We start from the raw sequence: 14,807 nt of genomic DNA, 5'->3' as shown, positions 1-14,807 counted from the left end.
GTGCTTAAATATATGTAAAATAAACACATAAAAATATCATGTTTTATGTATTGTATTTCTTTTTCATAGATAGCATGTTTATATGCTACTTACATTTTGTATTTTTATTTCAAGTAGCATGCTAATAGATATTAGCGTAAATAAATATTTTTTATACTTGCATTTATTTTAACTCAGCATTGCATGTTGAAATTTGATGTTAATGACATTGATCTCCTTTATACTTTTAAACCATTGTACAATATTCCATGATATTTATATACATGAGCAGTTTTCTGCAGGTCATAATCCATTTTGTTTTGTATTTTAAACAAGCTAGAATAAACATCTTTGAATATTTCTTTTACATCTGTGGGATTATTTATTATGGTTGATAGTGATAAGAGAAATCCCTCAGTTATATAGTCTTTGCATTACAAAATTTAATGGACATTGGTAATTAATTCTACGTGGGGCCTATACAAATATATATGCCCAGGAGCTGTTTGTGAGGGTGATAGACATTTCCACAAATCCTTCCCAACATTGTGTTACTACTATACTTGCTTCGTTTTCAATTTGGATTTTTAAATATACTTGAGGATATGATTATTAATGATATAGATGTTCCGATAACCCTAACTTATTTATTTGTTTCTTAATAGTCAATCCTGCTGTAAATATTTATTGAGCATTCCTGAGGAGATAGTGTTAACTTACATGACTAAGAGTCTTAGTCTTGCTCCTTATAGCCTGAATACCTGCTAGAAGATAACCTTACAGAAAGGACTTTTCTCTGTGTGACCCTAAGTTTTATATAGGACTGTCCAAAAAAAAAAAAAAAGTTTCCGGGGCACCTGGGTGGCTGACCGACTTTGGCTCAGGTCATGATCTCGCAGTTTGTGAGTTCGAGCCCCGGGTCAGGCTCTGTGCTGACAGCTGGGAGCCTGGAGCCTGCTTCGGATTCTGTGTCCCTCTCTCTCTCTGCCTCTCCCCCACTCATGCTCTGTGTCTCTCTGCTTCTCAATAATAAATAAACGTAAAAAAAAATTATTAAAAAAAGTTTCCTAAACATGACACTATTATATATTTAACTTGTAACACTGTAAGATATCCCTATCTTCTTATTACCCAAAGCTATCACATTTGTTCACGTGAGCATGGGTTATTAGTATCTGTCTTTTTAAATAACATCTTTGGGATATTGACAGTTTGATATATCTTTATAGAATATAGTTGAAAAATAAGCATGTAGCTTCAGAAAAGGAAGATGCTAGAAACAGCAGTAATTTGCTACCTAGTGCAGTGGGAACAAAATCCCATATTTAGTTAAGAAGAAAATGAAGACCCTTTGAAAAACAGGGATTGTATTTGGGACAAATTTTTACAGACTTTAGCATCAGTCCGTATACATTGTGTATTAAGTGCTAAATTAGGCACAACGGAAACTTTGTGCTTGTCTCTTAGAACTTAGAATATGGTTGGGGATTCACAACTGCATCATCACAACTCATCAGCATCCAATTTAGAAACTCACAGAGAAAATCATAGGGCAAACCTTAGATGTGACCACTCAAATGGATAATTAGGGTGAGAACAATTTTTAGAAGACTCCTCAACGGGGACTTTCCTAAAGATATGAATTTCAAGTTAGGTATTGTGGGAAAAGATGGATTAGTAGGAAAACCTGAGACTATCTTCCAGGTGAAGCTGGAGTTAAATAACTATGTCTTGGCTTGATGATTATAATTCCCATGCAAAAACAATTGTTCACAGAGACCAATAAAATCCCTTACTTAAGATCTCTTTCCTTTTTATTCTGTTTTCAAAAAACCGCAGTTGAAATCTGGAGAGACAGCTGCCAACATAGCTAGAGAGCTGGCTGAACAAACAAGAAATCATTTGAATGCTGGAGACATCACCTACTCAGTCCGTGCCATGGACCAGCTGGTAGGGCTCCTAGATGTACAACTCCGGAACTTGACCCCAGGTGGAAAAGATAGTGCTGCACGGAGTTTGAACAAGGTAAGGACTTCAGCTATATATTTTTAAAGCTGTAGTAGGATCAGTGAGCCTTCCTTGGTTAATTTCTCTCTATAAAATTCGTTCGTTCTAAAGAGCATCACTAGTTACATTCAGTCTGCTTCACTATTTTATTATTAATGATGACCCACCCTATTTGGCCTCTAAAGACACAATAAATGATAATCTCTCTCTTTACAAAAAATGTAAATTTTTTGAATTTACAATTCTATTTTCTTTAGTGTTTACTGTTTTGAATGCTAAATTCTGGCAAGGTCAATACGAGTAAATGTGATTTATTTTGCTTCTTTTCTTCCTTTTAAACTTCTATTTTAAAATGATTACAATAAAACAAATGTCTAATTGCAATAAACAAAAGTCTAATAAGTATAAATTTAGAAAATAGCAACAATGAGAAAGGATATTAGCAATTCATTAAAGATGTTTTAAAAATGAAATGACTTAATCTAATTAATACTATACTTAAAAACTCATGAGGCAAGTAATTAGGTTTTAATTTGTATTTCCTTTTGATATTTAAATTACTCAGATTTTACTTCACTATGTTAACACTTAGAAGGTTTCATTGTATTTCGCAAATTTGAATAATGAAAATAATACATTTTTAAATTTCAGAGGAGATACATTTTATATATTCTTATTGATACTTATAAATATACAATATATTTATATACATTATATAAACATATACAAGCATTTTGTTTATTGTATATAACCTATACACCATATAAGCACTTAACTTACATAACTACATAAAATACATACAATATATTTTACATATTTATAAGGAATATAATTTATTACTTATAAAATCACATGGTGAAATTACTCCATGATCAAAAACAAACTAGAATTGCTACCATCAAATGACATACGTTCCCTGAAAGATATTTGTGCAGGAGAAGTGATCAATTATGGAAACTGGATTTTAAGGCCTTGAATGTCTGATAGTCCTACTACTTTATAAAGCAAGAATTTGGCAGTAACAGACTAAAGTCCTCAATGGAATTCACTAAATGAACATTCCCCTTTAGAATGACAAATGACTTCTGAGTGGTGTTTTAATATGTTAAGTTCTTTTGTGTCTTATTAGACTAAAGTCTCACTGATAAAGATGGAGAAATTTTTCCAATAATGATGGTTGGATATAGGAAAGCCTACTATTTTATCTGGCAAATACAGTTTTTCCTGCAGTTTCATCCTCAGAAAACAGATTCTGTTTTATCTAGTAGATATAAATTATTATTAGAGGTTTGTTTTTTTTTTTTCATGCTGAACATGAAGGAGTTATTTTTGTCACTTATACCCCTGACAGAATCACAACCAAGTCCCTGATAAAATGTAATCCACAGCGGCCTATGTAATCTGGGCATGCTGTGATTTTAATGTGTTATTACCCAGGCTGACTGGATGCTATTAATGAATATTGCCGCCAGCTATTGTTATCCTAATGTACTGGAGGTAGTAATTTCTATTAATGTTACATATCCATAACATTACTTGTTATAGCAATACTTTGTATCTTTATTTAAAAATGATGTTGATGTCTGACAATATCAGGTAAAGCTGGCAATTAATGTCACATTCTAACTGGCTACAGCTAATCAGCTTGCCTACTCTGAATATCAAATAACTACATAATGGGCAAATTTCCATTTGTGAAGCTTTTTAATGCTTTCTTTTGTTTCCCATTTGGCTCTTTTCAGTTGTTTATATAATGTGGTTTGTCATATGTTAATTTGCATGATGGGGTAAGGAGATGGGAGGGCAAAGGTTATTCACATGCTTGCTGGCTTGCTCTCATATCCTGTGGTTCCCACTGTTCCCCGAAGCAGTTATAACCCATCAGATTTGCAAAGTCAACTTGGTACAAATCAATTGAACTCCACATTGAAATTCTGAAGGGTTTAGAGTCCTGCAACACCAAGATGCGAGTCAGTGATCCAAATGACAGCGCTGGCAATTTACTCGCACTCATTCCTCACTTAATTCTGTAGAGAAGTAACTGCAGTGTGCTCTTTGAAGAATGCATGAATTAAAGTTGGGAGAGTATTAGCCACACAAAAGGCATCAGAGTAACTGCTTCTTAAACCTGGGTAATTTTCTCCTTCAACAATCAAGGCTACTGAAGGGAAAAAAGAAAATAGGGAAGTGGGAGAAAATCACAATCGAATTTATAAAATTTTGTGTCATTTATTTAAACAGGGCAATTAAACTTATTAATTATTCATTCCATCATCAGAAAAAAAAATGTTTGGGATTGAATATGAGTTGTTGTTAACCTTTTGCCCAGAAAAACATCACTCAGTATGCAAACAAATAAAAACAGGCTTCTTATCCCACAGAAGTTTCTAAAATGTATAAATTTTTTTGGTCAAAACTGTGAGAAGAAATTATTCAAGAAATAAAAGCAGTGATAAGTCAGAAGATGAATCACATTCTTCTAATCAGAAGTTACTTATCTGTTGGTATCTTTCCCTTGGAATCAAATAACCATAATGAATGGACATTTCTATTTTTCTGATAAACAGAATTTTTTGTGTTTGAACATACGGTTTGTGGTGCATATTAACCGTCTCTATAATCTCTAAACCACAAACAATGTGGGTTCCAAAGTTTTGATATAACTTCCTTAACTTCATGTCTTCATTTGTGGCCCATGAATTAACCGCTAACCTGATGTGAAATGAATCATTTCTAATAACTGAAGTGTAATGATTATTACTAATTTCTACTACATTTATTCCCAGATTTCCTCCCATCATTAACAACTTTATACCATACGGTTTCCACCTGGCTTATTCTGAAAGGGCGTTGGCGACTGTCTTTCAAGCCATGGCTTACATTTTGCTGCTGCTTAGCTTTCATTCTCCTCTAGAAAGTAGTGTACAACAGAATAAGGTGTTTTGTGTAGATGCGTTCTTTTATTTTTCTTGTTTTCTTCTGTCACTAACTTGTTTTTTCTATTCTGTGTTTAATCTGCTGTCTTAATGGATTCAGCTTCAGAAAAGAGAGCGCTCTTGCAGAGCCTATGTCCAGGTACTTTCTGCGTTTTTATAAATGTGTTAAGTTGTTGAATTGTCTCTGTTGGTGATAGCATTGATGGGCATCTGATAGAAAAACGGTAACGTACCCTGTTGAGCTAAAGGGATTTCAGGGAGGGCATGAAGGGTGGGGACAGAAAGACATATGAAAGGGTATGTGCAGAAAAGAAATCTGGCAGTGCCCATGCTCTGTCATCCAAGATGAACACAGACCAACAAGGAGGTGTAACTTGGAATGTGAGAATTTTGATCATAACTAAAAGGTGAGTTGGGTGCAATACGTAAATCTCTAATTTCTTCACAGAGGTGTGTGTGTGTGTGAAAGCATTTCATTAATACACTGGGCCAGCTAATATTTGAGTAGCAAATCATTCAGAAATGACATTTAATCAGCCATATAAGACAACGAATAGTCCAGAATACTTGGAACATCGTGCTTCTGTACCAAAATATTCCACCCACATGGTGACTGTCTTACCTTCCCACCCATTATGAACATTTTAGTCCTGATATAAATATAATTTTTCTCCAGCTAACATGTTGTAATTTGTTTCTAAGCAGGGTAGAAACCATTACTTTGTTTATGGGGTCTGTGTGAAAAGAATGACAGAAACAACCTTTATAGTTATTTTTACAAGGCAGGAAGGCAGTGTAGAGGTTTGAAAAAAATTTTTTTTTCCTTTTTCCCCTCTAGGTTCTTTGGCTGGTCTAATAATTAAATTGACATAAGACAGATTAACAGGAGAAAAAAAACAACTTTAATTCCAGATGTACAGGAACCCCCCAAAGACATGAACTGGAAGGCAGTCAGGCAATTGAATGTTATTCTAAGCTAAGGAATGGGATAAGGACTTGAGGCTTCAAAAAGGAGGAGAGACAATAATTTACATCAAACAAATATTAGAAAGATAAGCTTTTAATGTGCATTTTACTGTATAAATTTATGAATCTTTGAATGTAAGTAACATTCAGTTGTTTTTTTGTTTTTTCCCTTTATATATATGATATATATCTTATATATATATATATCTTATATATATTCTATATATATCTTATATATATATTAGATATATATATATATCATATATATTAGATATATATATATCATATATATTAGATATATATATATCTAATATATATCTTATATATATATTAGATATATATATATCATATATATTAGATATATATATCATATATATATGATATATATATATATCATATATATATATCTTATATGTATATTCCCTTAAGATATATCTCCTGTCCTCTTAATATGTATAATAGGTAGAGAAATTGAAGTATTCTTCAGCAATGAAAGCTGAAGATCATTTTTTAGCAATTTTAGGATTGTTTTTGATTGCAATCTATGCTATCCCTTTAATAGGACCTTGGAGATAATTAGCCTTTTGGTATTTAAATCTGTGAAATGCATGGTCATTCAAACATGAATCTCTGATGGAAAATTAATAGCACAGTTTATTCAATGGCTGATTTCCTGGTGTTATAATTGCCTGGCTATGAATAAATGTTTCAGTTATTGACTAAACATCTGATAAGACCAAATACAAACAGAATATTTGTGAAGTAGAAATGTTCTGCTCACTAAGACATGGCATTACTTCTATTCATTTTAACATAGATGATCACTCTATGAAATTCTAGGGTAAATAACACTTTAAACTTTATTTGAATTTTAAAGACTTGTTTTATGTTACCTATTGTTTCTAGGTTTGGAGCACTTTCTGAGCTATGTGTATGATAGGTTTAAAACACACTAGAAGTGCTTTATGCATTAAATTTGAAAAAAATGTAGCTGTTTAAACATGAGATTCTTTAAAAATGTGGCCTTTACATCGGTATAAACAATGATTCTTCTAGGTTTGACTTTGACCATCAAATCCATTTAGCTTTTAATTGTTTACAGGTACTGTGTCTATTCTATGATTTATCTAGATCAGTCTTTTACTTCTTCATACTTCCTACATTTGTTTATTAAACATAAAAAGCACAGTAAAAACTGAACTATCATCTGGCAGCCATGATAACTGAATACTGTTCTGTAGGTAAATAATTAAAAGGTGATTGCTTTGATTTTTTTAAATAATATGCGAATCTCCTAACACTAGTATGCTTGTATCTCAAAAAATTTAACAAAAACAAACAAAAAAATTGGGTCCAGTATTTTTTTCATTTAGTTTTAATATAGATTACACTAAAGTCTTTGTTCACTACCAAAAGATAGAAACTGATACAAGTCATAGTAAAAAAAAAAATCATTATCATGTCTGGGGCAAAATAGATACCTTCATTCAAGAAGAGAGTGTTAAGTATTATGCCAAGAAAGAGAAGTAAGGCTTGTGTTACATCTGTAACACATACTGTGATGTCCTATATTAATAAAAGGTACCTTAAAAATGAAAATGAGTTCACTGAGATCTGGAGAGATGAGATGATTGGCCCAAGGTCACCCACTAGCACCGAAGGCACTAATGCTGTTGTCCTAACGTGTCTGTAATGTTTTTGCAACATCAACAGTGATTTATTGTTGAGAATAAATGCATTTATCAGGCACTAATTCTGTGGCCTGTGGAGCAGTTTGCTGTGGAGCAGTGTGGAGCAGTTTGCATAAATTCTTATTTAATATTCACAACAATCTTTTGATATAATTATAAGAGAGAGAGAGCAGGAGAGGGATGGAGGAAGAGAAAGAGAGAGAGAATCCCAAGCAGGCTCCACACTGTCAGAGCAGAGCCTGATGTGGAGCTCAAACTCATGCACTGTGAGTTCACGTCCTGGATGGAAATCGAGAGTCAGATGTTTAACCTACTGAGCCACACAGGCACCCCAATTATTGCTATTTTTAACTTAGAGTGGAGAAAATGAGACCCAGGGAGAAAATTAAGTGACTTTAACAAGATCGTACCATAGTAATGAAGGGGGTCCTGAATTCAAAGCTTGGACTTCCTGATTCTGAATCTCATGTTCCAAATCCCTAAGATATGGCTATTCCAGAACTGACTTCATTATTTGGTGTTAGGAGTCAGGATAGATCTACTGGTTTACATTTACTGATTTATTTTATTTTATCTCAGGGATGATATAGAATAAAATAGTTTTATTTTCCTTCTTGTTTGAGGTTCAGTTCACATGGCTGTTTGGTAATAATTTTGTACTGCTAAGTTCAAATACACACATAACTTGCTTTGAGGTCCTTTTGTTTTCAGAGGACACTGTGATCAAAAAATCATCATATTAAGAAAGGAAAAAGCAAATAGAAAATACGGTAACGCTGTGTTAAAGGAGGAACTGTAAAACTGTTTTCCAAAGTGACTGCACCCTTTTACACTTCCAACCAGCAATACATGAAGGTTTCACTTCCTTCACATCCTCGGCAACACTTGTTATTTTCTCTCTTTTTTGAGTATAGTCATTCTAGTACAGGTGGATTGCAAAAGTCCTTAACTCCAGTCATGGAATGGGGGCTTGGGTGGGTGTGGGAGTGTGGTACGTGAACCAGTGAAAAGTCATATGACTCCAAAGAGACATCCGTGGTTTTCATGAGACTCTGGGAGTACAGGTTGACCTCAAACCACTCAAGAACTGCTTTCATGTTGTATAAATGAAACCAGAACTTAGATATTCATTTTTTTCTCAATTGTCAACCCTGTGCCCAGTTTTTAAATAGTAATGTTTGTTAGCATTGTTCTCTTCTTTAGAAGGAAATATTAAGACATACTGGCATTCATTTTTCACAGTTTTAAAAGCAGGACATTTTCCTAGCTAAGCATTATATATATTTAAAAAATTTATCAGCCATTCTTTTTGTTCTCCAGATCTCAGAGGCAGCACATATGCCCTGTAGATTCTGCAGTTGACCTTGCTTAATGGAAAATATAAGAACATACAGTTATGGATATGAATCTTTTGAGTCATCCTTTGGAAGCTGCTATTACCTGCACAGTCAGGCTGAGAACTGATTGGAAAAAATTGGTAGATAGATGGAAATGAACACACACACAGTTTTATTCCTTCCTTCCTACCTTCCTTCCTCCTTTCCTTCCTTTCTCCTTCTCCTTCTTCCTCTTCCTCTTCTCCTTCTCCTTCTCCTTCTCCTTCCCATTCTCCTTCTTTTTCTTCAAAGGCAGATGGTTTGTGTTCTTTAAAGCTTACAAAGAATTTGAAACACACTTTTAATTTTAATTCATGACTATGATTTGCTCATTATGGATTTGTTAATTTAGTTTGTTTGTTTTGCCTTAATTATCCACTAGATATCTCTGGGCTAGGCACCAGCAGTGCCAAAACAATGTCTGTCTCCGACTATGGAAAAATACCACGTAATAATTAACAACAAAAACATTCAGGAGTTAATAGTTGAGCACATGAGCCCAATAACCTTATCAGCACTGGGATACAGCAACACACATAACAGGCAAAATCCTGCTGTGATATTTCTAGGGGCAGAATATAAACAATACAGTAAGTATGTGAAAAATATGGCCTATGAGATGATGATAAATACTAAGGAGAAAAAGAAATGCATCACCAAGTTGATATTTGAGCAAAACTCTGAAGGAGGTGAGGGAGTGAACTATGCAGATACACGGGGAAAAGCACTCTCGTAGAGAGACAGAAAATTTCTGAGGTAGAAACATGCCTGTGGTATTCCAGGAGGCCAGTGCAACTGGTGCATTGTAATTTTACATTTTTTTTAATGTTTATTTTTTTGAGAGAGAGAAAGAGTGAGACAGAGTACAAGCAGGGGAGGGGCAGAGAGAGAGAGGGAGACACAAAATCTGAAGCAGGCTCCAGGCTTGGAGCTGTCAGCACAGAGCCCAAGGCGGGGCTTGAACCCATGAACTGTGAGATCATGACCTGAGCCGAAGTGGGACGTTTAATGGACTGTAACTGGTGCACTGTAAAAGAGAAGAGGGTAAAAGAGGTAGCAAGGGCTCAGATGTGACAGACCATCATAAGGATGCTGGCTTTTATTCAGAGAGACACAGTAAACCACTGTAGGTTTCAGAGCAGAGTGATGATGTGACCTAATGTGTTTTAAAAGTAAAGAATAGATTACTGGAGGAAAACTAAAGCCTGAAACAGGGTGACCAAGCACAATAGGGTCAAATAGACTCATTTGAGTCTCACTGAGACTCACTGAGTGTGAGATGCTGAGATAATTACTCAGGTTCAGGATTTCTTTTTAAGTGTACCAAACAGGATTTGCTAAGGGATCATATGTGACATGTCAGAGAAAGGAGTCAAAATGACAAAAAGTTTTGCCTGAGCTTCTGGAAGGATGAAGTCACTATTTATTGAGACAGTCTGTCTGTGACCAACTTGGGACCAGAACAAAAAGCACTTCACTTTGGGGCATGTCAACTTTGAGATTCCCGTTAGTTGCGCAATGCAGATGTTAAATATGCAGTTAGTTATATAAGCATGCAGTTCGGCTGAGAGATCAGGCTAGAAATCATCATTTGGCAATGTTTCACTTCAAGTGGCATTTACAGCCAACGTGCTAGATGAATACATCAACACAATGAGTGTAGAGAGAAGAGGAAAGAATCTAGGACGGAGCCCCAGGATACTGCCATACTCTAAGAGGTCAGGGAGAAAAGAAACCAACAAGAGAGGCTGAAGAACAGCCTTGAGGAACAAGGGAAACCTGCAGAGCATGACATTCGGGAATCCACTCCAGTTCGTATTTCACAGAGGAGGTAATAATGTCAATGTCTGAATCCGCTCAGAAATGCTGACACAGGTTTTCAAGGATAAAAGTAATGTCAACTGTTGATTAATTGAAAAAAATCCCAAAGCCCATATATCTATATTATTATGTGTACTTTCTGATTTTTTTTTTTTACCTATTCCTTTCATTCTTTTGTCTCCAATGCAGACTTTCTTGTGAACCTAAGTTGCCACTTGCATCTTGGACAAAGTGCAAATTGAATTATGCCCGTTTTACTTGTCTGCCTTTGGTGCATGAGACAGGAAGGATTCTAACCTCCATTTATACTGCTAGGAAGAAATTAATGAGTATTTTCAAGTTCCTTGTTTGGTCACTTAATTGGCTGTGTGACAAAGAGCTCCGTGGTGCATGTCAAACAACTTTCAGAGTCCTCTAATGATTTGTGCTTTGCTTGACTTGTGATACTATTCTGTGTGGCCTGTCAGGCTGGATATCCTTGTTAAAGTGGCTAGAATAAATTGGCTAGTGGTGTGCATACAATGTAGTATATTAACTACAGCAACAGGGAGTACTTTTAGCAGCTCTTTCAAGAGATTTCGATGTTTGCCCATAAGCATCAAAGCCAACCCAAACTTTCATTTAATATAATTAAAAGGACATCTGAAAGTAGTTTGAATCACAGCAGGTTCTTGAGGTTTGGTAACCCTTTGTTAAAACCCTGTGAACTTAATATATTTCACAGCTTGATAAATCTGCACTTGATTTGTGTCAGTAAGAGAGAAAATATAAATCTGCACCCTGCGTGTTTCTGGTGCCCTGAACCTATTGCTGAAAAACATTGAGATCAAAGAAAGTGACTTCCATCGACAAAACCAGAGTAGTTTTCTTCAGAGAAAGAAGTTGTAAGAATTCTCTCCTGTTAAGTTGTAGTTATTAAATGCTGTGAGAAAGCAGTCGTTGAATCAAAAGACAGTGAAACAGCATGTAATGTAGCAGAGTAAATTATACAGGTTATCATTTAAAACATGGACAGGTCACTTCATCTATCTCATAATTAAAAAACCTCCAAATGACAGATGTTAATGATGGAGATCCTCCTTTGACGTGCATTGAACATCATTCTGGGGAAATCTCTCAAAATTCCTATGGTGAATGTGTCAGGTCAGGCAGTGATGGCTGCTTTACAGTCATTTCCGACTCTTCCATTTTGCACATTCCTATAAATAAACAAAATGTTCCAGCTGCTCTTTGTATATACATGGTTTATGAATGCTTCGGGAAGTAATTCTTATGAGGGTCAAAAAAACCCCTTCTGTTTTTAAATAAAATAGTTTCATCTGAAACAAAAACATTTTCCCACTTCTTTTCACCAAGTTGTATTCTCTCTTATAATTTTCTGACCAAAGCCTGGGTCATTAATTAATTGTAAATTTAACGTTCTTTCTAATGCATCATTGAATTCTGAATGGTTTACTTTCAGAAAAGTTTTAAATACATAGACTATATAAATATTATTTCTGTGCAAAAAAAAGGATAGACATCAGTTTACTTTGTTATTTCTTTAATATCTCTATGATCACATAGCTAACCAGAAGGAAACAGATATTAAAAATAGCATTACAGATTTAAGACCCTACTTTCTGAAACTATCATTACCTTTTCTGATGCAGGTCAGAAAAGAAATGGAAGTTTTAAGGTGTAATTTGCAGTAAAGTAGTTGCCTGATGGCTTGGAACCAAACAAATGATTTTTTAGTACTGCTCCCTACAGAGTTATAATTTTGATATTTTCCCTTATCTAATGTATGAATTTTATACAGCTCGTAGTATCACAAACTTTACTATGGTGACTTAAACAAACCAGGGTTTTATTCATATGCATAAAAAAGAAATGCAGTCCAGGACTAGCATGAAAATTCCACATCAGAGACCAAGACTTCATCTGTTTTTCTGTTCTATTATCTTTAAAACATGCGCTTCCATCCTCAAAATGAGACAATGGCAGGGGTGCCAAAGTGGCTCAGTCGTTTAAGCATCGGACTCTTGGTTTTGGCTCAGGTTAAGATCTCACAGTTCATGAGTTCAAGCTCTACATTGGTCTGTGTGCTGTTAGTGTGGAGCCTGCTCGGGCTTCTCTCTCACTCCCCCTTTCTCTCTCTGGCCCTCCCTACTTATACTTTCTCTCTCTCAAAATAAATAAACTTAAAAAAAAAAATGAGATGATGGCTACTTAGGTTCCAGTCATCACTTCATGCTAATCTCTAAACAGGAAGATCTCCCCATCATCTCCCTAGGCATTCAGCTCTTTATAGCAATCACTATTATCAGCCTCTTAAAAATCCTACCAGAGAAGACTATTTTTATTCTTATCCATGTTTTTGTGATCAATTTTATTTTTATCAATCTTGTCATACAATCACAAAACCATATTGTTCTCTCTGCCTACATTAAGGACTTTGGGGTTAGCTTGTGGCAGAACCATGCAATGGGGCAGCATTCCTCCACTGAAAGGAATGAATGTGTAGAGATAGTCACAAGGTAGACTTGCATCATGGTTTACGTCAACAAAACAACTTAACCCTTCATCAGTAGGAAATGGGTTGAATAAACTGCTACACCAAATAATGGAATACTCTTTAGCTATGGAAGAAATGAGGTAGATCTTGCATTGATTTAGAAAGGTAGGTGTGGTACATTAGAGGCAAAAAAACAAATAAAAGCATACTTGTAGTAATCACATTTGTTGGTATATACATGTAAATATTTGTAAGTCTGGAAGGATCCATGACAGTTAGAGTGATTTCTTTTTCTGGTGAGGTTGGTGGTGTTATCCCATAAACCATCTTTCAGGTTTTAATTTATATACTTCTGTATTAAAAAATACATTACAAGTGTGTACTTTTAAATTTTTTATTAATATACATTATTTTATATATTTAGATGCCCTACTTCAAAGTGAAATTTCATATAACTGAACCGATTTTTCCCTCAAGAACAGCTTCTCTGGGTGTTTTTTCTCTTTATTTTATAACCATTCTACCAGTTCTCATAAAAATATCTAGAGTCATTATTATTTCAAGAAGAAGGGCTTTTTGGATATTTTTATGGTTGAATTCATTTTGAAACCATTGGAAACTCTCCTCCCTTCTGTGATACAACACTCTTCTGGCTCCTTTTTCTTCATCTCAGGTGTTGACAGTTCTTTCTACGTTTTCTCTATCATTAATGTTTCTGGGCCATCAATTCTTCCTCTACTCAGTTTATCTGGGTAATGTCGGATGTACCAATGGCTTGTTTCTTACTTAAATTTATGTTGCCTAAACGTGTATGTCAAGAATGGATGTTTAAGTAAGCTGCAGCTGAGGGGGGTAAGAACATGCCCCAGATGTACCACTTTGGCATACTGATTATTTGAAAGCAACAAACATACTAAAATAACCCTTATCTTCCATTAGATTCCCCTATATATTTCCTAGTCAGTTTCCCACAATATACTGTTCCTGAAAGCTTAAACCCTTTTCCTTTATCTTGTCACTTCTTTACAAATATATTGTCCTTTTGTTTAAAAAATCATCTAAGCTCACAGTCCTAACTGCTTCTTTAAATCTTTTTTCCTATGTGAGTTCCTATATGCACATAAAAATATTAAATAAAATTTGTATACTTGTCTTTGGTTTATCTTATGTCAGTTTAATTGTCAGGTCCCATTATAGAACCTAAGAGATTGGAGTTGAGGAAAGATTTTTCCTCCCTTACCAGGCCTCTGTAGACCTTTTAAATTGATGCTGTTCAAGTACATAGCATTCAGAATAGGGAAACCAAGAATTCATTATGTTCAATGCCCTCTGCATTTTAATAGACAAAGCTTTGCTTCTCTTTTAAATCTCTGCTTTTCTTCATCCCCATAGCCAGAATGCATGGATTTGAACCCTGGTTCTGCCCTACGTTAGCTAATTAACCTTAAGCAAGTTACTCAAGTTCTCTCAGTCTGTTTTCTCACCACAAGATGAGGATAATAATCACTTTTACCTCCTTGGGTTATTGTCAAAG

At 34.8% G+C, this 14,807-nt stretch overlaps 1 protein-coding gene across 33 annotated transcripts in view; it reads left to right on the top strand.

Moving 5' to 3' along the window:
* Positions 1–14,807, top strand: part of ADGRL3 (adhesion G protein-coupled receptor L3) — an 813,483-nt gene that overhangs the window by 667,994 nt on the left and 130,682 nt on the right. For 29 of the 33 annotated variants that reach the window (XM_053901514.1, XM_053901520.1, XM_053901521.1 and 26 more), the window contains 2 exons: positions 1,819–2,004; positions 5,023–5,061. In XM_053901514.1, coding sequence (XP_053757489.1) covers positions 1,819–2,004; positions 5,023–5,061 — 225 coding nt within the window. The remainder of the gene's footprint in view (positions 1–1,818; positions 2,005–5,022; positions 5,062–14,807) is intronic. The other 4 variants (XM_053901517.1, XM_053901533.1, XM_053901535.1 and 1 more) reach the window with 1 other exon arrangement.

The sequence above is a fragment of the Panthera pardus genome, unplaced genomic scaffold (assembly GCF_024362965.1).
Source record: "Panthera pardus isolate Hobbes unplaced genomic scaffold, ASM2436296v1 HiC_scaffold_13, whole genome shotgun sequence".
Lineage (NCBI taxonomy): Eukaryota > Metazoa > Chordata > Mammalia > Carnivora > Felidae > Panthera > Panthera pardus.
This window is presented reverse-complemented; position numbering and strand designations above follow the sequence as displayed.